Source organism: Rissa tridactyla, chromosome 6 (genome assembly GCF_028500815.1).
Source record: "Rissa tridactyla isolate bRisTri1 chromosome 6, bRisTri1.patW.cur.20221130, whole genome shotgun sequence".
Classification (NCBI taxonomy): domain Eukaryota; kingdom Metazoa; phylum Chordata; class Aves; order Charadriiformes; family Laridae; genus Rissa; species Rissa tridactyla.
The window spans coordinates 27,342,913-27,368,914 of NC_071471.1; the positions used below are offsets into that span (position 1 = coordinate 27,342,913).

The 26,002-nt window shown below is 51.4% G+C and overlaps 3 protein-coding genes across 12 annotated transcripts in view; all 3 read left to right on the plus strand.

Moving 5' to 3' along the window:
• Window positions 1–6,273, plus strand: part of ATP13A3 (ATPase 13A3) — a 62,199-nt gene extending 55,926 nt beyond the window's left edge. For 9 of the 10 annotated variants that reach the window (XM_054204764.1, XM_054204761.1, XM_054204759.1 and 6 more), the window contains one exon: window positions 988–5,386. In XM_054204764.1, coding sequence (XP_054060739.1) covers window positions 988–1,185 — 198 coding nt within the window. In that variant the 3' untranslated portion in view covers window positions 1,186–5,386. Of the gene's footprint in view, window positions 1–987; window positions 5,387–6,097 lie in introns of those variants that run through there. The other variant, XR_008466904.1, reaches the window with a different exon arrangement.
• Window positions 6,274–9,431: 3,158 nt separating this feature from the next.
• On the plus strand, window positions 9,432–12,148 carry GP5 (glycoprotein V platelet). Its single transcript, XM_054204787.1, has one exon. The coding sequence runs from the start codon at window positions 9,461–9,463 to the stop codon at window positions 11,411–11,413; it is 1,953 nt and encodes a 650-aa protein (XP_054060762.1). The 5' UTR covers window positions 9,432–9,460; the 3' UTR covers window positions 11,414–12,148.
• A 7,666-nt stretch (window positions 12,149–19,814) lies between these two features.
• LRRC15 (leucine rich repeat containing 15) lies at window positions 19,815–25,881 on the plus strand. The gene is made up of 3 exons (XM_054205370.1): window positions 19,815–19,883; window positions 20,153–20,231; window positions 21,852–25,881. Exons 1-3 carry the CDS (start codon window positions 19,815–19,817, stop codon window positions 23,582–23,584), a joined length of 1,881 nt encoding a protein of 626 aa, XP_054061345.1. The 3' UTR covers window positions 23,585–25,881.
• Window positions 25,882–26,002: the final 121 nt, after the last annotated feature.

Consider the following 26,002-nt stretch of genomic DNA (forward strand, 5'->3'; position numbering starts at 1 on the left):
CCTTCTGCCATTAATACGGGAAGGAAATCGATGCGAATCCCATAAAAAAAAAAAAAAAAAAAAAAAAAAAAAAAAAAGCTTTTTCTCTTTAAGCCTGTTGACTTACTACTTTTAGCTGTTTGTTTAGCTGTTTGTTCTTGTTAAAATTACAAGGGTTTATTTCTCAGTATTAAACTTTGTTAAATGTATTCACTTCAGATTTACATCTGTCCTTTTGAGGCTGTTCAAGAAAACATTGCTTTGTGTTCACCCTGAAGGGCGGTGGTTGTGCTTAAGGCTCATGTTTGGTTCAGTTCCCCCATTGATAGAAATTCAGACCATAAAGAGAACCATAGAATATATGTCCAGGTGCTCTGAGACATGAGAGGGATCTAGTCTTGAGAATGAGAAATGGTGCGTCTCTTCTCCAGCTAGTTAAGTTACATGCATTTGGGATGGGGAGAGGAAAAATAGGAAGGAAGGCTTACGTTCAATAATTTGTGTCTTGTTTTAATAATTTTTAATACCTTTAGGACTTAGGTTTCACAGTATTGGCACGTTAAATACTGCCACTTGTGGCTGGCTGGCTGCCTTTAGTTAAATAATTCATTGCTTAAAAAGTGTTTTGAGACTCTGGGAATTTGACTGCTTTTTCTAGACCAGGCTTTCATTCTTCAATAGTAACATCACTTAATGGTGCCTGTTAGACCTGTGTTTTATCAAAACTAATATAAAATATGCATAAAAGCTGTTGGTGACCTTAGATGTTAGGATAATGTGGATGGTTTTTTTACTGTTTTTTTTTTTTAAATGTCATTGGTACCATAGTATAGAAGAGATGACACAACAAAAGAGTTTCTTTACTACACTTTCTAGGTCCAATGTGACAATGGCATAGCAAATCAGAAACAAATATGGTAGTTTTTCTTCTAGCAATTGACTGTATTGGAAGTTATATTATTTCTTTTCTTATGGTAATCAAATTTTCAAATCTGTTCACTTCTGCAGGAGGCTGTGGATCGCTGTGGAGTCTCTTTCCTTTCTTCCCTGTTTGGTTGCAGAGAGAAGACACCAAAAGCCAAGTATATGCATCTAGCTCAGGAACTGCTGGTTGATCCAGAATGGCCACCGAAACCCAGAACAACAACAGAAGCTAAAGTACCATCCCAAGGAAACGGATCATATCAAATCATCACTGTAACGTAACAGTGGATCTTGGTGGCATCTGTCTTTTAGTAGTATTCAGAAGAATGTAATTTTAAGGCTTTATTTGAAATTGCAGTATACTAAATGTCAAATTCTAATGCAGATATTTCCAACTGTTTTGTCTCTCTGAATACAAATTTCAGAGCCAGACATCTTATGGCTATACATTTTAAAAATGTAGGTTACCGTAGGCAGAACAAACATGATTGTGTTTCCTTCCACCTTCTTTCAAAATTTCATTATTCCTAAATGAGATGTATTTGAAGGTTTAAACTGCAGGGCAGTTAAAACAGGTTCACTTTATTTGCCTGGAGTATCTCAATCATTGTTCTAACCTGCTCACCTGGGCACGTGTTCATGTAAGCCCTATGATGTGATGGTTTCATGGTAATAATAGAGGCACATAATAACCTTGTCATCCTTTTTTTTTTTTTTTTTATACTCACTGTTGAAAAGCTTTGTGCCTCAGAACGGTTCTAAGGTTTTGGTGTGTGTACCTCTAAGTTTGTCCCTACTAGTAAAGAGTGTTTCTAGGTGTAAAGTTTGGATTTTAAGTTTTAATTCTTTAGTCTGCCACAGCAGGAGCTGGGAATGCTATAAAAGCAGTATGCTCTGTCCTTAAGAAGAAAGCACATTGCTTTCAAGTGGGTTCTTGGCTTCCTTTCTAGCTAACCCTTAGGGCGGGCTTTGGTGGCCTCCAGTGGAGGGGGAGGCGTTTGGCTACACTCTGAAGTTTTTGGAGAAGGAAGGCTGGAGAATCTTAACACTTTCTTCTGTCTCATGCTTTAGTACACTTAGCTATGCATTCCTCCACAAACCTTGCTTTTTCTAGCAGAAGGATTGGATCGTCCCTTTGTAGACCATGCTTTCTTTGTAAATCTTAAGATAATTTTCCTATATACCTTGAAGTAGTAAGGCCAGAGTTACTGCTGCAAGGGAAGTGGGGGGAGGAGGGAGGAATATTTTCACATGCCCACACGTGGGATTTGTGCATGTTAAGAACATACGCATTTCAAAGAGTCTGCCAGTGTCTTAAGCACTATATGTAGCTGTATGAAACAAAATTAAGAGAAAATAGATGAGCTAAAAATCTGTCTTGCTGCAGAACTATAAGGCTTATGTGGATTTTATTTATTAAAAGAAGAATAAAAAATGCTTGCATCAACAATAATGCTGCTTAAGCACTTGGGGTAGCGATACATCATTTTGCCATTAGGCGGTGTCAAAACACAAGGCCACTAGAACAATAGAACTGCAAAGATGTAGGGGCAGGCATCATCTTCGCATGCAAAGCTTAAAACTTTTTTTTTTTTTAACCACAAATTAATTATCTCCAAACCATCTTCAACTTGCTAAACTGTCAGGAAAGTCTTCTTTAGTGTCTTTGGGGAAGATGATAAAAATAGTGAGTTTTGCTCGGTCTGTTTTGACCAGATGCGACTGACTGGTTCGGACACCTCCAGGCTTTGGGAGGGGATCTGGAGAAGTCACGATCCTGTAGAGATCCTTTAGAGAAGGAAGTCAGGTCCTTTGGAATAGTTGTGGAAGGAGGGCCCCAAACTCCCTGGCCAGCTGGGATTAGTGTGAATTGTGTGTATTCTGATGATGGAATTTGAAGCGGTTTTTTTAAATTCCTGTGGAGATGATTCCATTCCAGCATTGTTTTAATAAGGGGATTTTTTTTTCAGGTTGGGCCTCATTCCCTTGTGCTGTTCTATAAGGCAGTACGGGCAGTGTCCCCCACTACAGCCAGTGTCCCCTGCTGCTCACGTTATGGTTTCTGCAGTGTTGAATGTACTGTGCCAATGGGGAATTTAAAAATGGAGCTAAATGGTTTGGAAGACTTTTTCCTAGAACTTGGGGGTTTAAGTTATTAGCACTTGCTCCTCATAAATGTTATGCATGTGGTGTACTATCTCCTGTCCAGCTGTCAACTCTTTTCCTGTTTTTTTTTTTGTTGTTGTTTTTGAGAGGTGGAGCAAGAGGAAGAGGGAAGTGGGTTTCTTAGCATTCATTCAACAGAGCAATGTAAAAGTCGTATTATCCTGGCTTCTTAAGGTCATAAACATCGAACAACATCGGTAGCTTTTTAAGGGGTCCGCAACTGTGGATTTGGATAAACTTATTAATCATGAGCTTGAGTCAGTTGGCTAACTTCAGTCAATGTTGATTTTACAAAATCTTTGTAGCATGGAATAACTGATGAAGAATAATTCTTAGCAGCGTAAGTAGTATTCAAATTTAAAGAAAAATAATATTTTAGTTGAAAAATGTTGTGAAGCTATGCATCTGGACCTGGGAGCTGTGACTTATCCTTAAACACATAAGCTTTTGCTTTCCATTTCACTGACCATTTTAGCTTCGATGTTCCATGAGAAGTGACAGAAAATATTTGTGTCTCTCACTTTGATATGCTCTTGCTTAATACTTTCTCTAAAATCATAATTTCTTGCAGCTTCTCTGGTTTCTGAAGCTAGTCTTTCAGTCTTATTCTAGTTTATTAGACTTATCTAGAAAGCAAGGAGGAAACAGCTTATTAAGGTGGGCTTGTCTTCGGAGAGCATTTTGGGGAGCTCTTACTAAAACTGAAATTGCCAAGTATCTCCACTTGATTGAGTGACTAAGGGGTCATGAGTCTCTTAAACTTGAATATTTTGCAAATGGGAGCTAGTTTTCTCAAGGTATGCCTTCCGAGTTAGTAAACGTTCTTGAGGTTGCCTGCTTGAGCTCTGACCTATTTGCTTCTGACGCTCAGTCAAGAATAATAAATCTGCTTTTCTGAGAATCCTTCTTGTTGTTGCAAGTTCAGCCACAAAATAAGCTTTTGCATCTTCTGCAATTATTGGGATTTATGCCTTCCTGCCCAAGAGCTGAGTTTGGCCACCTATAATTTTTCTCATTTTGAGCAGTTTAGTTTTTCTGGTTTTCAGAAATGCAGCAAACTAGATCTGCGCTAGCATATTCAGTTTCTGCTTTGAAGTAAGATGAAATTCAGTTTGTAGTGAAAAGAATCTCTTCTAATGTTCATCTTGGAAGTCTAAATTCAGGTGAACAGACCAATTTAGTGATCTCCACTAGATACTTGGTAGACATTTTCTTCCTGCTGTATATTTTGGCCTTACATTGAGGAGTTTGATTTATTATTAAATTATTTGTTTATGCAGACTTTAATCTGTACGTATTTTACTTTGATGTATTAGGATTTGTAAATATTACTGATTTTTAAATATTATTTATGCACATACTTAAAGGACTGGTCTACCCAGAAAAGCAATTGCTAAATAATAAATGTTACTTTTTAGAAATAAATTGCAAGATCATTAAATTGTATATCCCTCAGGGTTATTTTTAAAGTGTTTTTTTCTCTTCCCTTCAGATTTAATTAGCAGTAACTCTTGTTTCATGTACTGTAGAACTAAATCTACTGTAAAGAAAATGCTGCGAATAATGCTTGAGTAGAAGCGGCTAAAACACCCACAGAACTGACTGTCCATATTCATCGTAACTTTAAATTGGAAACTCTTACTGTTGCACTTTTTAAAAGTTGTTGGATTTAAAATTCTATTTATTTTTTCTTTCTTCATGAAGGTTGTGCTGAACAGTCATCCCAAATTGGGTAAATAATCCTGTACTGTATATGTGTATACAGTATAATACTAAGCAGATGTGGAGTCCTTTTTATGCTGCACATTTTTAATGCTTATGTTGGTCATCACAAAATGAGAGAGCTAAAGTTCTGTAGGATTTCTCCCATGAAATTCTGAATTGTAAACTTAGGTTTTTGTATGTCTAAGGGAAAGCTGTGGGTTTTTGACAATTTTTAGAGTCTTGAATATGTTGATTTTATACAGTAAAGCTTCAGGTTTTTAAAGCTATTTTCAACAAACTGCAGCTTGTTTGATAATTATGTGAACCAGAAACTATTCAGCTTGTTATGAATTCCTCAAGCCGAACACAGATTAAAAAGTTCATCATTACAGCGCTCTCTAGAAGCTCAGCTTCCTTTTTATTTTTAAATCTGAAATGATACTACATCTTTGTATTTAAAAATATGTATTGCTGCTCTAGAATGGTACCCTGTTGTCAAGAGGCATACATAAATAACTGTACAATAGAATTGTAAATAGACTTGTAAATCATTTTTGTGACTGAAGCTCTTTGAAAATAAAATTAAAATGAACAGATATTTTAACTCTTTTCATTAGTTTCATGAAATTGTTTTTAATTGTTCTTTACACAGTTCCATCCAAAGCTTGTTGAAAAATACAGATTTACTCCCACTAATGTCACAGAATAATCCTAGAATGGTTTGGGTTGGAAGGGACCTTAAAGACCATCTAGTTCCAACCCCCTGCCATGGGCAGGGACACCTCCCGCTAGACCAGGCTGCTCAAAGCCCCATCCAGCCTGGCCTTGAACACTTCATGGGTATGTTGTTCAGAGCCTCTGTATTTTTGAAGACGGCAATGGGGAAGTATGCATGCCATGTGTTGGCAGCGCGTATGACAGCGCTGCTGTTCTGCAGGGGGATAGTATTGACTGTTCTTTTACCTGGTGGCTTATAAGAGCCACTGCAAAGCCAGACCTTGTACGTGTGATAGCAGCTTGTTTCCATCTTCTGTTGTCCAGATATTCCTTCTGTTCTTTGATGCGTGGGAAGCATTATCTTGGAAAGACCCTTCGGCAAATGTTCCCAGTCGTGAGCTGGCAGTGTTGATGCAATCACCTTTAGAAAAATCACACAGAAGTTAAGACACTTCTGTCCTGTTCCTCCCCTTCTGTTTAAACATTCACTGACAGAGCCCATGATTTTAAACTTGACGATAAGATGTTTAAAATACCTGGTTACTTCATTACAGAAACTTAATCTTTTAATTTCAAGCTAATATTTTGAAAACTTTTCTCTCTTCAGAATCTTTCAGGCTTGAGGCTTTGTTGGCCTGTGACTACAGAAGACAAAGGAAAAACAGAAGCCAAATGTGTCAACCCTGGTTTGTTTAGCCAAAGGGTTAAGTGGATTCATTCCTTGCTCAAATTGCTTTGACTCCACTCCTGCAAGAAAGTAAAAGTCAGAGCAGCCTTGTGAAGGTACATCTCAATCACTTGGTGGTTTGAAGTAGATGTGTCCACTCCTTCAAAACCTAGTGCACCTGTGTAGCAGACCGCGGGTGAAACTGTCTAACAAATTTGAAATGTCTTTCTGATCATAATTCATGTTGAAATATAGATTTCTGACTCTAGCCAGATTTGCACTGGGTTGGTTGAAGCACATACTCTAATTATCACTGTCAAAGAAGCTAGAAGTGGTTTTTTGTGCTGTTGCACGTGTGGCATCAGACTTTCTCCTGTGTTGTGAGTGGTCTCCAGTTCTACATTTGGAGTTACGTACAACCTCTGGAAGCTGGTTGCTTACACAACGAAGTGTGGGCAAAATCTGCTCTGAAGCTTAAAATATTCTTTGGCCTTTCACAGTAGTTACGCAAATAGGGGTGAAAGTGTTATCTAGAGGATGCGTTTTGTTGTTTTACTTCCCATTTAAAGTGCAGAATCATGGTGAAGCCTGATTGCCTGCTCTGCTCCTAGTAAGTTCCTCTAAAAAGCAGATAAGTTTCTAAGGTACAGTTCAAAATTCGTTTTTCATGGTAATATGAGTTTAGAAACTTGCAAGAAAGTAAGAAAGTGAAGCACCATAGTAAATGATACGTGTGCTCAGTATTCTATGAAACTAAGTCCAAAACTGATTTGTGACTTTTAATATATGAAAAGCATTAATGTATTGCTTTTGGCATCCCTTCACAGTCTGAGAAACATTAAGGGGGTTGTAGGAAGGGAAGGAGGCTGTAGACCAGATGGTAAATGACCAGCCAGGCTGGTGTTCTTTCTGGAATGCCAGGGGTCTCGTGTGAGGGTCTGAGAAAATTTTAGTACTTGGGAATAGGTAAGTAGGACCTTTACGTGGACCTTACTGTATTTCCTACTATTAAAATCTTCAATTGTGGAAGTTTAAATTACTTCTTGAGAAAAATACTATTAGCAGCTTATGTTTGAGATCCACAGGATTATCCAGTTCCTGTGCCAGTCATACGCTTGTGGCCTTAATCTCTTGCATAGAATTTCTACCATTCCATTGTTTGTTTGTGAGCACTTCTGAGTGTCTGACCTTGCCTCCTTGAATACTCTCTTACCTTTTGTTATGAGACCAGGAAAGCAGGCGTCGCCAGTCTACAGTCTAGCATTAGCCTATTTCTTACTTTACAGACTGCAGTCGTGCCCTTGGAGACTGCATTTGCAGCCGGTAGCGTAACAGTTCGGTGGCTTGGGGGTTTTTTTTTTCCCCTCAGTTCGTTCTCTAGATCCATATCTCTCTCACCTCGCTGAATCCTGTAGTTCTGCTGAGGTCTTGGGTTGAGTTGGTGCAGGCTGAGATACCAGTCAGGGCTTGAAACAGAAATTTCTCAGTACGTGTCTGCCCTGTGTGGAGGGTTGTGCTTGAACGCCCCCCAGAAGCGTCTCAGCAGCCACCAGCTCCGCGTGTCATGGGCTGTAGGCTGAAGTACCTGCCCTGGGTGCGTGGGGATGTGCTCCTCATCGGCACGCTGAGGTGGGGAGAAGTAGGATCAGGGACAGGCTGGCTTATGAGTTTACTGAGGTGAAGGCATCGCTGGTTTATGGGAGATGGCGGGAAGGATTACTAGGAGGGTGAGATTCTCTGAAAGATTCTTGTTTGACATGGAAAAGCCCTTTGGAAGGGTGAGATCCCACAGCCTTTTTTTAGTAACTTTCTACAACTCTTTGGACTGTAAGCCCAGCGAGAGCTTGCTGTGTGGCACCATGTTGGTGGTAGTTGACACCACTAGATGCCGTGTCCTTCCCTTCCCAAGGAAGCGGTGCAGATTTTAACTGTCTTCAGTACTCTGAACCTAACCAATAGCATTTTTTTGTCTAAAGAACTCCCTTTTGCTTTTTTTTTGATGCAGCAGCTGTTTTTGATCCATGGTGGTGTGTTCTTATCAGCAGTTCAGGCATGTGAGAGGCTCTGCTATCCCACCTGGCTTCCTTGAAGTGAGGAGCCTTCCTTGAAGGCTTTGTACCCATGCCTGTCTGTGGGGTTGGTATGGGAGAGCTTCACCCTTGCCCCTGGAAAAGGGTTTGTTGGGATGGAGCCCTCATCTCCCCCAGTGTTCCTGGTGCTGAAAACCAACATGGTGTCGGCTATTCCAGTTACGTCTGCAGAACTTGTCCAGCTAATCCAGCGTTCCCAGCTGCTGCTTCTCCTTCTGACCAGCCAGGTGCTTGACTTCCAGGTTTCTGATACATTTGGACTTGCTGATTTCACTAGGGAAGTGTTTCTAAACTGTGGATTTCTGTTTGACTTGCTGTTTTAAATATTATCATTGTAGCTACAGCCATTGCCTTCCTGTTCCTTTTCTTGTTTGGAAATCCATACAACTTCCCAACTTCGTGGTATGTTTCATGCAGCTCTACGTTTATTGGTACAGCTTTCTAGCAAACCTCGTGGCTTTTCTTTCCTCTCATTTTGTCATATTTTTAATACCACTGTTAACTTAGTCTTGTGTTAAGCTGCTGAAATGAGACTCGTTGGTTATCAGAGGCTCGCTCCTGGCCTGTGCTACACGAGCTCTTGTGTGTTATTTCAGGCGACGTCAAAAATATCCTGTTTCTTCTTGTGTGTTCTTGGGCTGTTCCAAGAAGTGATCACTTGCAAATGCTGAGAGATGATTTAACAGAACTGTGTGCCGTTTTTCTTTTGGCCACTTAAAATATAGGACACCCTTTTTACCTCTATTATCTATTTTTGCAGGCTAAACTTTATTATTAAACCTCAGATAACCTAAAATAAAAAAATATTGTGGGTGCAGGACCTTTTGATATATTTTTTTTTAAAAGACTTTCAGTGTGTAACTTGGTATAATGCTATTCTGTTCAAATAAATACATGCCTTATGACTACTTAGAGTTTCATATGCTTTTATTATGCTTGACTAGTACAAATATAAATAAGGAATACTTGATTTACAAAAGAGCTTTATCTGTACTTGGCAGTGTAAGCTGAGCACCTTAGAAATATTTGCAGTCAACAGTAATGGAGATTTTTGAAGTTTGCTTTCAAGCCAAGGGAAATTTTGCATACATTTGCAGGTTTTGTGATATATCCACACAACTTTGTTGTCTATTAATTCATTAACTACTTGTGATCAAATCCTGACTCTCTCTTATCTCTTGTAACAGCTCATGTTTCTGGCACTTCAACAAGGATGTTGATGTTTCGTTTGTCGGTGGTGATCAAGCTTTTCTTCCAGCTGGATGCATCTGTTTGCCCCAAGAAATGTGAGTGCTCTTCAAAAAATGCAATTCACTGCTCTGGTCCCCACATAAAAGACCTGGAATCGTTAAATCTGCCTTGTAACGTGACAGAAATTCACATAACGGACACCGACGTAACATACGTGCAAGATGTTTTTGCTAGGATGGTGGAACTGCAGCATCTTATCTTGTCTTCAAACAACATCTCTCTGATATCACCAGGGGCTTTTAAAGGCTTGAGAAGGCTAAAAGCCCTCAAACTGCTAGATAATAAGCTGGTTGAACTTCCTCCAGGAGTGTTTGATGACATGGTACAGCTTCAGCAGTTGATTGTTGAAAATAACAGGTTGAAATCTATCGAAGAAAATCTGTTTGACAAACTAGCTAGTTTGGAGGAGGTTTTCTTGAACAAAAACCAACTAACAGCACTTCCTAGTGGTGTGCTGAAGAAACTTGCCAAACTCAAAGTACTGAACTTGTCAAGAAATTGTTTGGCAGCACTTCCCAGAAATATATTTAGTGCGTTAGCCAGGCTTGAGAAGCTGATGTTGTATTTTAACAGGCTGTCTTCAATAGAGTCTGGGATGTTTGATAGCCTGAAGGAGCTGCTGGAACTCTTCCTGCATTCCAATAACATCCAGTCCATCGCCCCTGATGCGTTTCATTGTCTTCGTAAACTGAGAAGCCTAACGCTCTCCAGAAACAGGCTTGAGGCTTTGCCTCCTGGACTCTTTCTGCATTTGCATGACCTGTCTAAATTGACCTTGTACAGGAACCCACTCAAGTCTCTTCCAGAAGTATTGTTTGGAGAAATGAGGCACCTTGGTAGCCTGTGGCTGTATCACACAAAGCTCTCAACAATACCAGATTTTGTGTTCAGTAACTTGACAAATTTGGAGCTGCTTGTGCTAAGTTTTAATCCAGAGCTTAGTGTTCTTCCCAAGAATGTATTCAGTGGTCTGAATGAACTGCAAGGCCTTTCTCTGCATACAAATAATATTTCCAGTCTGCCAGAGGGCATCTTCCTGAGCCTTCAGAAACTGCAGAACATTTCACTTCATGATACGAGGCTTGAGGTTCTTCCTAGAAACCTCTTTCATAATCTCAAGCACCTTCAGAAAGTTTACCTCAATAGTACGAAGCTGCAGTCTCTTCCTGGAGATTTCTTTACTGCTTTACCCGAGCTGCAAGAAGTCGTCCTTGATGACAACCCTTGGAAATGCGATTGCCAAATTCTTGGCTTCCGGGAGTGGCTCCAGAAGAGCATGGAGATAGTTAAAAACACTCCATCCCTAATGTGTGACAGCCCGCTGGCCCTACAGAATATTTCTCTCGTGGCTCTAACAGATGATCACCTGCAGTGCCCGCCAACCACAGCCATTACATACCACATGTTCAGCTCAACCTATTCCCAGGCTTCGACTGCTCTTGTGACGGAGCACTTAGCATCATCTTGGGAGACTGCTGTAACAGCAGTGTCCGACACGGCTACCAGCACACCCACATCAGTTCCTCTTGCAACTCCAGACTTTACCTATTCCCATGTTGAAGATGTTGGACAGCCTAGGTTTCATTTCTCAGATGTTCCAATCCAAACTTCTCCCAGTGTCATAGTAGAAACCAACAGTGACAGAGGAACAGATTTAACTACTCTTGCCCAGTGGGATGAGCTGCCAGCCCGCAGGAGTGCTAACCCCTATTTTAATGCCAGAGTTTCTTATTGTCAGCTATTTTTGTGCCTTCACAGTTTGATTTTAGCGCTCCAGACCGTAACCATTGTACTCGGTCTGTATGTGATGGGTAAAACCAGGCAACTCTTGCACTCCAGGAATGCTCCTGCTCAGCCTGTAGTTCTGATACATTTTTTTAAGAAGATGGAGAATACCAGCCGAAGAGAGGATTAGAAGCACTGTTTTGGATGCGTTTCAAGCATTTGAGCGGTTGACACTTGATTCGGATATGGATTACAAGTCTTTATAGCAAGAACCATAAAGACCTTGTCTTTACAGCGTAATGAAAATGTGCTTTTATGTACCTTACAGTGTTTGCCAAAAGTGATTGTAGTCACTGTATATTGCTACAGCGCTTGGTGCATGAACCCAGAGGGAGCTGAAGGAAAATCTGTGGTCACTTCTATGTGTGTGTTACTATTTTCCTGCTTGGGGCTGCAGCCCCGTCCCTCCAGACACCACCTGCTCCGATGGAAGTGGCACCAACGCAGGGAAGCCTACATAGGAACGCTGCTTCAGCTGTGCTTTAAAGGCTGCCCGTACTACTCCAAATGCTATTATGCCTTGTACTGCCTGCAATGTTTTGTCTCCTTATTAAGAAAATAAATGGGGTTTTTTGGGAGGAGATGCTGGAAAAGACCTTTTAAAAATGGGAGTGGGGGCAGAATGATGTGGTGCAAGTGTCTTAGTTTTTGCTTTCTGTCCTCAGCCTGTTTCCAGGACATGGCAGGAGGAAGGAGTACCATTTAAAGTTAACAGTGCTTTCCTTTAGCTTAACCAGAGCAAGATGAGTAAGATGATGGTTGAGGAAGTACAATCTTCATGTATTTTGTAGTTTGTTTGGTTTTTTTGGAGTCTTTGTAACATTACTACAACTCTGAATTTGAAGTAACCACTTTTGTCCTTAAACTTTGACCAGTGGTCTGAAAAGCAAGGTCTTGAAACCGGAGCACCAGGCAGATGCCCAGGACTGATGCTTAGCTCCAGAGAAGCATCTTTGGTTTGAGAGCTGGTCTCGGCTGAGCTGGGAGAGACGGGGATGATCTCTCCTGGGCTTGGCTGGCAAAACACGGGTGTGCAGCAAAGTGGGAGGGAACCTGCCTGAAGTGAGGGCCCTGAAATGCTGCCACCTTTTTTGAAGTTTGCTGGGGAACATGTGTGTATCTGTCAAATTTCAGTGTGCAGTGCCATATTCAGTCACAGTCGGTCTCAGTACATTTTACCTTTTGTTATTCCATAGTACTGCTCCCTGCCTTGCAGCCCTTTCAAGTGTTGGCATGCGAATGCAGCTCCGAGTGTGGGGTTTAGTCTTCACGTTGAAATGGTTTTGAATATTTTGATTGCTGTGAATCTTTTAGTTTATAAGTAGACTGATAGCTGTCAGACTGCACATGCTACTTTGGTGGCTCTTGGATTTAACTGTTAGTTTTATCTTAATTGCGTGACTTAGTTCGTTCTTAAAAGCTCTGATGTGCTCAAAAGCCTAGGGCTGGGTTAAAGAGCCCCTGGATGTGGTTCTGTGGCTGCTCAGGTATAGAGAACCTATATTCTGAGTCTTTTTGTAGCCTTAATGACTTTCTAACCATTAAAATCTTTTCTGGGTGGCTGTGAAATGGCACCTTACAAGCCTGAAGTGAGGAGAGCTTGCAGTGTGTTTTGGGGGTGTTCCCTGTTGCGGGCTACTCTAGATGATGAGAATAAACCGTGGACTGCTTTGTTTCAGGGTGCTCTGCTGCTGGACTTGAATTCCTCTTCTAGGCTGTGAAAAGAGGCAATGTGCTTCTGTGGTGTTAAATAACCCTTGTCTTGCGGGTGAGGTTTAACAAAATTTAGCAAGCCCAGCTAAATTGTAGTTAGAGCCATCTCTAAAGAAGCAGAAATACAGGTCACTACAGCTGGTGCAGAGCAAACTGGGACTGGATTCACAAACAGAAGCTCCAGAATATTTATTGCAGTATCTTTGAGAGAAGCACAAAACCGACACGAAGCTTTCGTGGTGGTGGTTCTGGGCTGTTACATGCTGGTGCTTTAAAGGAGGCAGTTGTGACAAATTTAGGTTCTTGGACAGCTGTAATGACCACTTAGTACTGTGCCAGCTCCAGCGCCGTCGTATCGGTGCCACGCAAGCATCTGCTCGCTGCAGGCAGGAGACAAGGATAATCTGGACTAACGAGGGAATTGCTTTACAACCCTGCTGGTTATTGTTTGCCTCAGTGAGGCACTGAAGAAGTGGGCTCATGGCTACAGGCACTCGGATGCACACTGTCTGATTTCAAAGAAAAACCAGCCATTCTGTTGCCGTATGGGTGTACAACACCCTTGATGCCCGACCTCTGGAAGAGCACGGGGTGAGCAGCTGCTGCCATCTTTGTGAGCCCTCCTTTGGCCGCCCTGGCCCTGCAGTGGGGCCGGCTGGGCCTGCACGGCTCCTTTGGCTCCCGCTGGGCAGTGGCTGAGCTCTGGCACGTGGGGGCTTTGGCTCCTGGCCGCGCACAGCCAAGTGCTGGGAGGAGGAGGATGATGATTCCGCTTTACATGCCGTCATCGGGCTTTCCCTGTGCCTGGGCCAGACGGGGAAGTGAAGTCAGCAGACAACAAAAGGCTGGAGCAATAAGGGCCTGGGGTGTTCTACTAACTCTTCCTATGAGGTGTCCTGTTTTCAGCTGCCTCTGACTCATTGCTTGTTGCCCAGCAGAGCTCAGCCCTTCCTGCAAAACTCCCTGGCCTGGGAAATCCAAGGATGTGCTTATTTATATCCCGTCTCCATTTCGCTCTGTCTGCAGGTCAGCATGACGGTGGCTGTGGCAGTGGGAAGGGCTCCTCAGACCCTCTCTCTGGCCAGCATTGCCGTGCTGCTGTCTCACAGCACACATGGCTTGCCGTCACCAGTTGTATTGGCTAGGTTTTTCCTGGTCCCCGCAGCCCATGCCTCCATGATCTACTGCCCAGCCTTCACCACCAGGCTGGGCTTGGGGGGACAGTGGGCTGGAAAAACGTGGAGGTATCTAATCCCTGGTCCAGAGGGTCCCTGCTGCTGGGGAAAGGGTGGAGGCAAAGCATATCTGCGCTCGGTGGCTGGGGATCGGCTCCACATCCTTGGCTCCTGTACGGGATGCCGAGTCCTGGTTAAGAGCCCTCCATGTTAACCAGACCTCTGAGTCCAGGAGCTGCCTCTGGTGCCACATCCTAGTCAGGAGCACTTTGGGTATGTCACCAGTGCAGCCGAGCCAAGGGTCTTCTGTAACTCCCTGGGTTTCCTCAAACGCTTCTTTCTGTGGCAGTTGCTCCTGCTCTCTCTGCTTTAGGAAATCCTGGAGCAGTGGGAGCTCTGACCTCCTGTGCGGGGCCATGGAGTACACAGTGTGTTTCCAGCCTGATGTCACTGCAGGTGCCGCTCTCCTTTGCTTGTCAGGGCTTCAATGCACAGAATCCCCGAAGAGCCCGGTGACGAGGAGGGAATGAACTGTTGCCCTAAGTGCCAGCAGCTCTCTGCCTGCAGGAACCCCTCCAAGCCTCCAGCACCCACGGCCTGTGCTTGTGTCTCTGGTGTCCCAGCCCTTTCCTTCTCACCTCTGCCACATGCGGCCAGTAGCTGCTGGAGGGCCCTTGCCGCTGCTGGCAGAGGGGAGCAAGCTCAGGTAGGTGCCTACTAAAAGCAGCTCAGCCCTCTAGCACACAGCAGCAAGACGGGAGCCTGCACCTCGGATCTTCCCTCTCCTGGTGGGAAAGAGAAGCCGGGTGATGGCAGATGTGCTCGGAGAAGACACCCGGCAGTGCTCTGTGGCTCAGGAGCATGTGGGACTGCTGGCTGGGAGGCAGGAGCTCTGGGATCCTCTGCCTGACGTTATGGAGCATTGGCCGTGTCTCCTCCGGGCTTCCAACCAGCACATCGTGCCTGGGGAAGCTGATTCAGCAGCCATGGTATCAGAGCGCGGCATTTCCTAGGGATAACAGAATAGCTGGAAGGAGACACAGCCAAAGACACGTACCCGTGGGACAAGGACGGGGTTGCGAGTGTTTACGAACTGATCAGGAGGCTTGAAGCTCCTGCTTTGCTCCTGCTCTGTCCAGAGATAGGCCAGCTATGGAGGTGTTATGCTTCCATTTTCCTGGCTGGAGTCTGGGTTTCCCTCCACTTCCCTCCTGGGTGTTTATGGGTGGATAAGCCCTGGAAAAGCCTCTTGCTGGGGCCACGGTGGGTGAGTGCGACTCCGGTGGCACCTGGAGACATCCCGCTACCTCTTGTGCAATCACTGCTGTAGGACTGTTGTGGTCCTCTGTGATGTGCCAGGCTTCCAGCTGTGCCTTTGTGTCTCTCCAGATGAAAAAAGCCCAGGGCAGGGGGCCAGCAGTGGCTCGGCAGCCTGCTGTGCACTCCTCTGCACTTCCCCGGGGCGCTGGGGGGGGGAAGGGGCCCTTTCCCCCTTGGGGTGTTGGGAAGGGGTCCCTGAGGCACTCCCTGGTGAGACGGAGAACAGGGCTAATCTGGTCCAGCAAACACCGCGCAGTGCATGAGCAAGGACAGCCCCCCGCCATCGCCTCCCGCTCCAGCCAGTCCTTTCCCCCCTCTCCCAGTGCCCAACGGACAAGCTCTTTCCGCTTCGGATTATCTCTCCAGGCGGACTTGGCTGCAAGCCCCACATTCCTTCCAGCCTAGCGCTGCCCTGAGCCCGCGCCAAGCCCTGCGTGCTGCTGCTATCGCCTGGGGCTCGGGCCAGGACCGAGCCTGCAGGAGATGGTGCTGCTGGCCAGGTGAAGCCCCGCTGGTGCTTGAGATCCTAAATGCCATTTTCCATGAGCTCCAGGAGGGTTGTGGTGGGTCTCGTGCTGGTGCTCGGATGGAGGTTAGTCTGACGGCCACCCCTGCTTCCTGTCCTAGAGGTACCGGGGCTGCTGCTCCTTCCCAAGGCTCCCACCCTGCACATATGCTTCCCCAGGGAAGGCAGGACATGTCCCCATCCCTGTCCCCATATGCAGATGGGGCATCCCGTGGCCATGAGCAGCGAGGCAGCCCTGGCCCTGTTTCCGGTAGGGAGCTGAAAAAGCCATGGGGGCTGGATTGCTGGGTCTATGGAGGAGGTCTCTGGTTTGGGCTCTCCAAAAGGGTGGGGGTGTGCAGTGGGGAAGGGGCTGCTGGTGCCTCTCTGATGGGCGGGGGTGGCCCAGCACTGGTTCCCAAGGACTAAGGCACCTCCCTCCACCCCTCAGCTGTGGCTCGAGCCTACGCATCCTGCTGCACGGACCAGGCCCGGAGGTGTCCCCCCCACGCTGGAGCACCGAGGGGACCCCTCCCCTGGCCCCCAGCCCAGCCCTCCACCCTCCTCCTCCCCTTGAGCAGAGCAGAGTCTGGCCCCATGCCCCGCGCCGGCTCCTCTCTGCAAGCACCGGGGGCCGCCGGGGGGGTTTCTCATAGCGCGGTGGGGGCTTTGCAGCAGTGCAAAATAACTGGGGGGGTGTGTGGGGGGTGTGTCCCTGCTCTGTGCAGTGGGCAGTGCCAGGTCCTGGGGATGTCCTGTCCCTCCCAGGGGTGGCAATTCAGCTGGCAGCTGGAGGTGTGCGGGGCTGGGGGGAGCGGGGCTGCGCAGCAGTGCGGCGTGGGCGAGCGCGCTCAGCTGTTTGGCAGATGAGCGATGCGCTCTCCCGGCCAAACCCACAAGCTGCTAATTTTAGCCATTACACGAATTTTTCCAAGCAGCCTCGAGTCCCTTGGCGCTTCGGAGCCGCTCGGCTTTGCTGCGCCCGCTGCCCCGGCTGTGGGGATGCACCGGAGATGTTCCAGCATGGGGGGACCTGGGACTGTCCCGCTGGCCAGGAGCAAGGCTAACCTCCCCAAAAATGGGTGATGCTGCTGTCCTGGGGCTCCTGGGACTTCTGCAACTGGTGGCGTTTCAGGGCTGAGCTCAGCACGGGGGAGCACCAGGGCTTGTGCAAGAGGTTACAGGGCAGAAAGGGAGCCCTGGTGGGGCTGGGATCCCAGACTACATTAAATGCAATTAGCTTGGAGAGCGTGGCCAAAGGTTGCGTGCTCCTGGCTTTGCTGGCCTCCGGGAGCCCCAGGCAGCGTTACATCAACGGTAGCCCTAGCTGGGACTGCTTGCCACAGGACCTTCAGCCCTGCCGCGGGCTCAGCAGCATGCGGAGAAATGCCTGCAGAAAGCACTGGGGGCTTTTGGGTGCAAGGGCACCTCCATCCCAGGCTGGGGCTGCCGGCGGCGGCTGGGCTGCAGCAGCACCACACGTTCTTTCTTTCCCCGGCACAGCGGCGTTTGGTAAGGAATGAGAAAACCGTGTTTGTGCAGGCAGCAGATGGAGAGGAGTGCTCTGGGGGAAGGAGCCACCCCCCCAGCACAACCGTGAACGCAGGTTTTGCCACCAGCCCCGTCTCACGGGGGGCACAGGGTCTGGCAGGTACCTGTCCTTGGGCTCCATCGTCCCCTTAGAGGTGTAGGGTCACGGCAGTGACTCCATACCATCCCGAGCTTGGTCTGGGGGGGTTCTCCCTTTCTCTGGCTGGTGCAGCTGGAGGTGGGGAAGGTCCCCAGGAGCACTGCTGGACCCAGGGGCTTTCCCATGGCGTGAGGTTTGCTCCACTCCACCTGGCGCTATGCGAGCTCTCGGCTATGCGGAGCAGCCTCCTTCTGCAAAACGCTTATCTCACCCTCCATCGCATCCACTGTCCCTGGGAGCTGCCTCTCCCCTCCAGATGTGCGGAGTCCCGGGCTCCCACACCCTCTGCTCCCCTCCCTTGCGCGTGGCCTGGGGCGAGCTCCTGTGCGCTCACCTCAGGGAGCGGGAGTGGCTCCCTCTCTGCTTGGGCTTGTGCTGTTACTCAGCCTTGCTTTATTTTTAAGGATGTCTTGAAAGCAGACTCATCCTGCCCAACCAGGAGCTGGAGCCAGGTTCCCGAGGCATGGGTAGAGACAGTTGGATTTTTGGCAGGGCTGGTACCCGGGCACTCTGCGTGGCCATGGCATCCATAACCTCATCACCCTCCTCCTGGGGGCAGGGTGTTTGAGGGTACCCACCGCTGCATCCCTGTCCCCCTCCCCGCCCCCCCCGGGGCAGCGCTGCTTGGAAGGAGCCGAGTCTGACATTCCTCTGTCGGACTGGGCTTGGGGTGGTGGTTTTTCGGAAGCGCTGGGATTTAATTGCTGTGTTGCCTTGCTGAAAAGCTGTGTGCTTCTGGGATGAGTCAGAGCAGGCAGGAGCCCAGCAGCGCTGGCGCTGGGCAGGCAGAGCTGGCGATAAGGGTGCGATAAGGCCATGAGAACCCTGCTCTCCTGCCAGGGCTGGAGGGAGCGGGCAGATCTCAAGCCCGCAGCCTGACCTCCGTCTGCATCGCTGTCAAGGAAAGCGGGGCGGTTATTTTGGGAACCACAGTGCTGGGAAAATCTGCTATGTCAATAGAGTGCGAGCTAAAGCGCTTGTGGGTGGTGTTTTCAAAACGCCCCTTTTCTGTGCCCAAATCCCTGGGTTTTGCCCCAGGAGCAGGCACGGAGCGTGGCCAGGGGGTAGTCCCAGCCTAGGTGCTCGCTTCCTGGCTGGGGAGGGTCTCCGTGGCCATCCAGCATGTCCCACGGCAGCCGGACCCGCCATGCGATCTGCCGTATTGGTGGCAGTTGTCTCCAGCTGAGGTCCCACTGCCTACCCTCTTCCCACGATCCCTGTCGCTTTCTTCCCAGTCTGACTGGAAACTGCCCTCTCTGTCCCCGCAGTTTGTTGTTATCCTGGTCTGATCTCCGCTTTGAACATGGTCCCTGTCCCCTGCAGAGCCCTGCGCCCTCCCACCCCTCTCGGCATGACACACTGCAGCGTAGCGATGGAGTCAGCCTTCCTCACCCCTCTCCGGCGGCCGCCCCGTCCTGTTCCCATCTCCGGCAGCTCGTTAGCGCTGTCTGGGACCTGAGCAGGGGCTGCTGTGGCTGACGGAAACATGGGTGGGCTGAGACAGGATTAGACATGGTCAGGGAAATTCCAGATGCCCCGTGGTTAGCACGGGGCTGCTCCGGCTGCAGGAAGCCCAAAGGGGCCACGCACGCTGGTTCTCCTTAGCTGCTTCCTCCTGAGTATCCGCTCCTGGCAGCTGCTGGAGCAGGGCTGCGCAGGAGAGATGGGCAAGGGGGGGGACCTGGGCTGGGCCAAGGGGGACCCTCATGCAGCCATGTGGGCTGGAGGGGGCAGGGGAGAGGTGGCAGCAGGCACCCTGAACAGGTGGATGGAACGGGCTCTTGTCCCGATTCCCAAACACCCCTGGGTGCTGGGCTCCATCACCCGTGTGTCAGGGCTGCTGAGGATGAAGAGCAGTGTGCGGAGATGGCAGCGTGTGCCGCTTGGGGGCTGCCAGGCTGCCTGCAATCGCCGTGGAGGGCGTTCCTCAGTGCCTGCAGGCACGGCAGTGCTGGTGGGAGATGCTCCGGCTTGCCGAGGGCTCTCTGAAGCAGCTTGGCCCCTGGCTGGCACCTACAGTGTCACTGACCCCTGCTTGGTGGCCGCTCTGTAGCACCTCCAGGGTGTAGCTGGGGAGCCAAGCGCTGTGCACGTGCCACGGCGATGCCATGGAGTAGTCCCAGTGGGAATGTGCGACAGCAAAGGGCGGGATTGTGCCGGGGACTTTGCTTTGCCTCACCTGTCCCCACGGGTCAAGGTACCCGGCCATGTCCCATGGCGCGTCCCGGGGCCGAGCTGCTACCCGTGCGCTGGCTGATGTGAGCAGCCTGTTTGCGGGGGCATCTGCTTGTCTTCAAACAAGAGCGCTGGGGTTCGGGAGAGGGAAACCCAAAACTCCGTCCTTGAGACACTCGCTCTGTTTGCCGAGGAAATAGGAATTGGAAGCAGCTCTGCTCCAGCGCTTTCCCTAACCCCGACGCTGCCCCTGTGCTGATTCATTGATTTGGACGGGTTATATACTGGGAGGGGAAGCATGAACCACACTCGGCTCTCTTGCCAGCACAGAGCTGTGCTCTCTCGGCGCTCGTGGCTGCAGGACGCTTGGGTAAGTCTCCTCTCCGCTACCGCCCCTGCGAGCGGTCCCGGGCATGGGGGACTCCCGGGGCAGCTCCGAGGGGTGGTGGCGTGGCGGCGGGATCTGCATGTTCAGCATCTTTTGATTCAATGGAGATGTTTCTCTTGCAAGGGTTCTCCAACTAACTGAGCCTGCTTAGGCATTGTGGGCACTGAAATAGTTACACAGGCAACGTATTTTTAATAATAACCCATAAAGAAAATCACGGGGGGCAAAGCAACATTTAGGGGGGTTAGGAGCAGTGGGATGCTGAGGGGCTAAGCAATAGGGAATATTCAGCCTCTTGGTCTGTAAGCTTTTTGTCCCTAGAAGAAAAGAGGAGATAAATTGGTTTCAGCTGCCTTTCCTGAAGGGCGCTCCAGCCTGGATGCTCCCTGAGCTGCCTTACCAGGGAGCGACATGAGCCGGAGCTTTTGATGTGCAAAGCGTTTGGGGAAGTTTATAAATGGCTCGCTATAAACAAAGCTGTTCTGGGATGCAGATTGTTTCCATATGGGAAACATAAACTGCGTTGGCTTGTGGAGGGTTCCTCCCTCCCCGCCGGAGAGCGAGTGCCTTCCCCGGAGGGAGCTGGGGGTGGAGGGCAGGGGCTGTGCCCAGACCCCTGTGCTGCCGGACTTGCCTGTCTGCTCAGCTGTGCTTGGGGGTCGGGGGGGGCTGCAGGCTTTCTTCCTACCTTGTGCCACTCAAAGTTTTTAGCAGGCGGCTGCTCCGTGCCAGCCTGGCGCGAGGCTGCTGCTTTGATCTACGGAGAGGGAAAAGCTCCCAGGCCAGAGGAGGGAGGAGAGGGTGTCTGTGGTGGCTGTGCTTGTGGAGTGATGGAGGACCTTGCTGTAAAACCCTTGCTCCCCTTGTGCTCCATTACCTGCAGTACCACCCTGCACGCGGGTGCCCACACTGGATGCCCTGCTCTCATGGCCAATGTCAGCCAGGGCTGAGCCCTTCTGCTGAGGTTGGGGTGCAGACAGGGCCACCCCGGTACCTAGCGTGGGCTGGGAGCTGGCAGAGGCTCCTGCAGGATGGGAGCTAAAGCACACCCAGGCAGTGGGTGCCAGTGCTGCTCTTGGCTCCGCAATAGGAGCTCTTGCTGCTGGGCAGAGCCAGGAGGGTGCTCGGGGACGCTGGGGGAGTACCTTTCTTCCTGCCCCCAGCCAGCATCCTCGCGACCCACTCAGCTGTGTGTGCCGTGGGCTGGCTCCGGTGAAGGTCTTGGCTGTTTGGTGGTGCCGGGGGGCCAGTGCCACTGGCAGCAGCTCGCCACGCTCACTGCAAAACAGGAAACCACCACGCTCCTGGCTGCTGGAGGAGCCGAGCGAGGGGGACGCCAGGGATGCCACTAATAGCTGTGGTATGGCAGCCAGGCGCCGCAGCCCCCGGCTCTGTCCCGCTCTGCACTCCCGCCCGGGCTGTGCCCAGCCCTGCCTGCCCCCAGCCCTCCTCGCCTGCCCTCCTTGGCCCTGCTGGGGACAGGAGTGTGGCCACGGACTCGGTGGCCTTTTCCAGGGAGAAAGCAGTGCCCATCCACGGCAGCAGCCCTGGGGGGCTGGGAAATCACAGGGACTGAGCCCCCCTCCATTGTTTTTGCCGCAGGCCCAATGGAGCGTGGAGGCTGGTGGCGGTGGCTGCTGCTGCTGGCGGGCATCCAGCTGGCCGGTGGCCAGTGCCCAGAGCAGTGCCAGTGCGTCCGCACCGCCCAGGTGGAGTGCTCTGGTGCTGGCATCACCGCGGTCCCCAGCCCCATCCCTGCGAACGCCATGACCCTCCAGATCATCAACACGCGCATCACTGAGCTGGGCAGTGCGTCCTTCGGCAACGCCTCCCTGCTGATTGGGCTGCGCATCGAGAAGAACAACCTGTCGCGCATCAGCCCTGGGGCCTTCCAGCACCTGCCCGACCTGCGCTACCTCAGCCTGGCCAGCAACAAGCTGCAGGAGCTCCCCGTGCAGGTCTTCAAGCCCTTGAACAAGCTGGAGTCGCTGCTTCTCTCCAGCAACCAGATCCTCCAGGTCGAGCCTTCCCACTTTGCCCACCTGAGCAACCTCAAGGAGCTGCAGCTGCACGGAAATAACCTGCAGGAGCTGAAGGAGGGGGTGTTCGACCAGCTCACCAGCCTCACCAAGCTCAACCTGGCCAGGAACAACTTCGACCGCCTGCCGCCCCGGGCCTTCGAGCGGCTGGCACGGCTGCAGGTGCTGCGGCTCTATGAGAACCGACTCCGGCAGATCCCAGTGGGAGCCTTCGACAAGCTGCTGGAGCTGCAGGAGCTGGGGCTGCACCAGAACCAGTTGGAGACACTGTCCCCAGAGCTCTTTGTGCACAACGGGAACCTGCAGAAGCTCTACCTGTCCAACAACCTCCTCACTGCCCTGCCGAGTGGCATCTTCTTGCCCCTGCGCGCCCTCGCCAAGATCACCCTGCACGTCAACCGCCTACGGGACATCTCCCCTGGCGCCTTTGGGCCCATGCCTAACCTGCGGGAGCTGTGGCTCTACGAGAACGAGCTTTCCACCCTTCCCGCCACCGTCTTCAGCAACCTCACCCAGCTGCAGCTCCTGGTCCTCAGCAAGAACCGGCTGCGCTCGGTGGCACCGGGGGCTTTCCAGGGCCTGGGGGAGCTGCTGGAGCTGTCGCTGCACTCCAATGCCCTGCGCCGCCTGGACACCCAGGTGCTGGCCGGGCTGCCCAAGCTGCAGAACATCTCCCTGCACCACAACCAGCTGCAGGCGCTGCCACGGGGCCTCTTTGGGGCCACCCCAGGGCTGCGGCACCTGCAGCTGCACGCCAACGCCCTGGAGTACCTGCCTGCCGGCATCTTCTCCCCGCTGGCCGCCCTGCGAGAGGTGAAGCTGCACAACAACTCCTGGCGCTGCGACGAGGGCATCCTGCCACTGAGGGCATGGCTGGAGGACAACCCCCACAAGGTGGGCGAGATACCCCCCCTCTGCGCCCAGCCCCCTGCCCTGCAGGGCATCCCTATCGCCGGGCTGTCACAGGACCAGCTCCTCACCCCCCGGCCACCCACTGCCTCCCCCCATTCCAGCACCCCGCTCCCCGATCACCCCTCCGAGGTGGCATTGCCTGAGGGTGCCTGGACGGAGCCCCCCATGGGGCTGCCGGTGTCCCCCCAGGAGGAGGAGGAAGAGGAGGAGGAGGAGGAGAGGGGCCAGTGGGGGCTGACACGCATGCAGAGCGGGGTGGTGGTGGCCGTCATTGTGCTGGTGTGCGTGGCCCTGCTCGCTGCTCTCGTGGCGCTGGTGGTCTACGGCTGTAGGAAGAAGAGCCACATCGTGCTCATGAGGATGAAGGCACCTAACGAAGCCTGAGCGCCCGGCAGACTGTGGGGGGAGCAGTGCAGGTGGGGTGTCCCCTCCCCACGGGACCGGGGGACAGGATGGCAGCTCTGCATCAGCTGCCCTCGCTGATTCGGACAGGCCGGCATCACCCCGCCTGCTGCGCGTCCCCCTGCCCTGCTCTGCTTTGCCCTGCCCCTGCCCCCCAGCAGGGCGTCCCCCCGGGTAACCCCCCCACGGCTGCCCTCTGTCCCCAGCCCCTCCTGCCTCCAGCGCAGCCTCTCTGCTCATTCCCTGCCTGGGGGCTGAGAGGGACCCCTCGAGCCGGGAGCCACGGTCTGGCCATGATGGTGCTTACCCCCAACAACAGGACTGCCCCATCCTTCCCCTCACATCGTCCCCTCCAGCGCTGCCTGCTGCCCTCCCCCAGCCCCTCTTCCCCATCTTCCCCCCCGCTCCCCGCCATGCCTTCACTCCTGCCTGGGCAGGCAGGTGCTAGCCCTCACACAAGTCCAGGGAACTGCGTGTCCTTGTCCTGCTTGGTAGCTTGGCTGCGTCTGGGCAGGAACATCCCCGCGGGGCTGGGCCGCCCGGGCCTGGCGCTGCTGCTGGGGTGGCAACGCCCTGGGTGACTCGGCCGCGTCCAAGCTGCCCTCCCTGCCTGCAGGCACAGCCGGCATCTTCCCTCACCCCAAGCAACCTCCTGCTCCCCTCCTGCGGCCATGTCCCTGCCCACAGTGCCCTGCCCCAGCCAGGTGGGTGGCCAGGAAGCTCGCACTGGCCACTGCCGTGGGGGAATTACAGAGGTGTGGTGACGGGTGGGGAGTGTGGACCTGCTGCCTGGCTGTGCCAGCTGCCCCTTCCCCAGGGGCACGTTGCAAATGCCCTTTCCCTGTGAGGGCTGTTTGCCAGGGGCTGGGACAGGCGCCTGCGCTTGTGCCCCTGGGCTGCCGGAGCATCCTGGGGCTGCTGCCCCCCAGGACTGCTGCCCCATGGCATTGCCTCTGCTGCACCCTATCTCTGGTCCGCGCTGCCTCGACACCCCGGTGCGTACCCCGCTGGCTCGTGAGCAGCCTGGCCCTGCTCTGCCTGGCAAAGCTACATCCTCTCCTCCCCTCTCCTCTTCCCACCCCACGTGTCCCACTCTGTGTGCCCCGTCCTGCTGCCTACTCCCAGCCCTCGGGCAGCGGGGATACTGGTGGTGCACACCGGGAGGGATGTCAGCAAGCGCTGGCTGCTCTGCAGATCACAGGCAGGGGCCACGCTGTCCCCTAACAGCACTTGTGTCCGGTGGCCACCACGCCTCCTCCAGCCATGGCATGGCCACAGAAGCATTCAGCTGACCTCCACACATGGTACGGCGGTGCTGGGCTGCCTGGGGATCACTGCCACGGGACAAGGATCACACTTGAGCACCCCATGGTGCTGGCTGCTCATGGCACCCCGTGAGCCGGTGTTGGCACAAGCAGCCCCACGCTCGCACACACGATGGGATGCTCCTCTGGGCTGGGACACGTACAGCATTGGGAGATGTGGGACCGTGCCGCGGGGCTGTTGGGTGCTGCTCTGTGACCTCGCCATTAAAGTGCAGTTGTCCACCCCTAGTGCCAAGAGCTGTTTGTTTGCTTCCCTGCAGTGCGCGATGGAGAATCACCCAGCAGGGACAGGAGCTGCACTTGATTTCTTCTGCTGAGAGATTTTATCATGTTGAGGGAAAACCCATACAGGCTTGTGGAGCTGGGAGAGGGTTAGTGGGCCGTGGTCACAGACCCCATGATGGTCCTTGGGCTCCAGCCTGGGCTGAGGGCCCTAAAAGGGCTTGGCTGTCCAACAGGAGCAGGATGGCTTCTGGAGAGTGAGATGAGACCTTGGCACTCTTCTTGAGACAGACACCAATGGCCTCCTGCACAGTCCTCCTCCCTGGGGCAGGGACCTGAGGGTTTACGCGGTGCCAACCTGGGGTGGGGGGAGCCCACGTGGCTCCCTTCAGACCTGGCTGCCCCTGGCTTGTGTCAGCTGAATTCTTTGCGTGTCACCATCTGCTCCATCAGTCTGGCTGAATGCATGTATGCGTGTCCCTCCTCTTGCCCCTGGGGGTGCCTCCATGGCTGCTGCTACCCTGGACTGTTCCAACACAAGCCCTTGCAGGGCAGTCTTCAAAGAGGTGTATGCTGCTCCCCCGGGCAGGTCACAAGCTCCCAGGGAGTCCAGCTGGCCCACGGATCCCTCTGGCCATCGCAGTGCTGGCTGGGTGCATGTCCCAGGCTGCAAAGCTCCTGGTGCATCTCAACATGATGGGTCCAAAGTGGTCCCCTCCTCGTGGCATTGCTCTGCCTTGCTAAGCAGCGCCCTGTCCCCTCTCATGCAAGGGAAATTTGCTAGCCCCACTGAGATGTAAACTCTAGGGGAGCTCTCGGAGGGCTGCCGCAAGCAAACATGCTGATCTTGGTG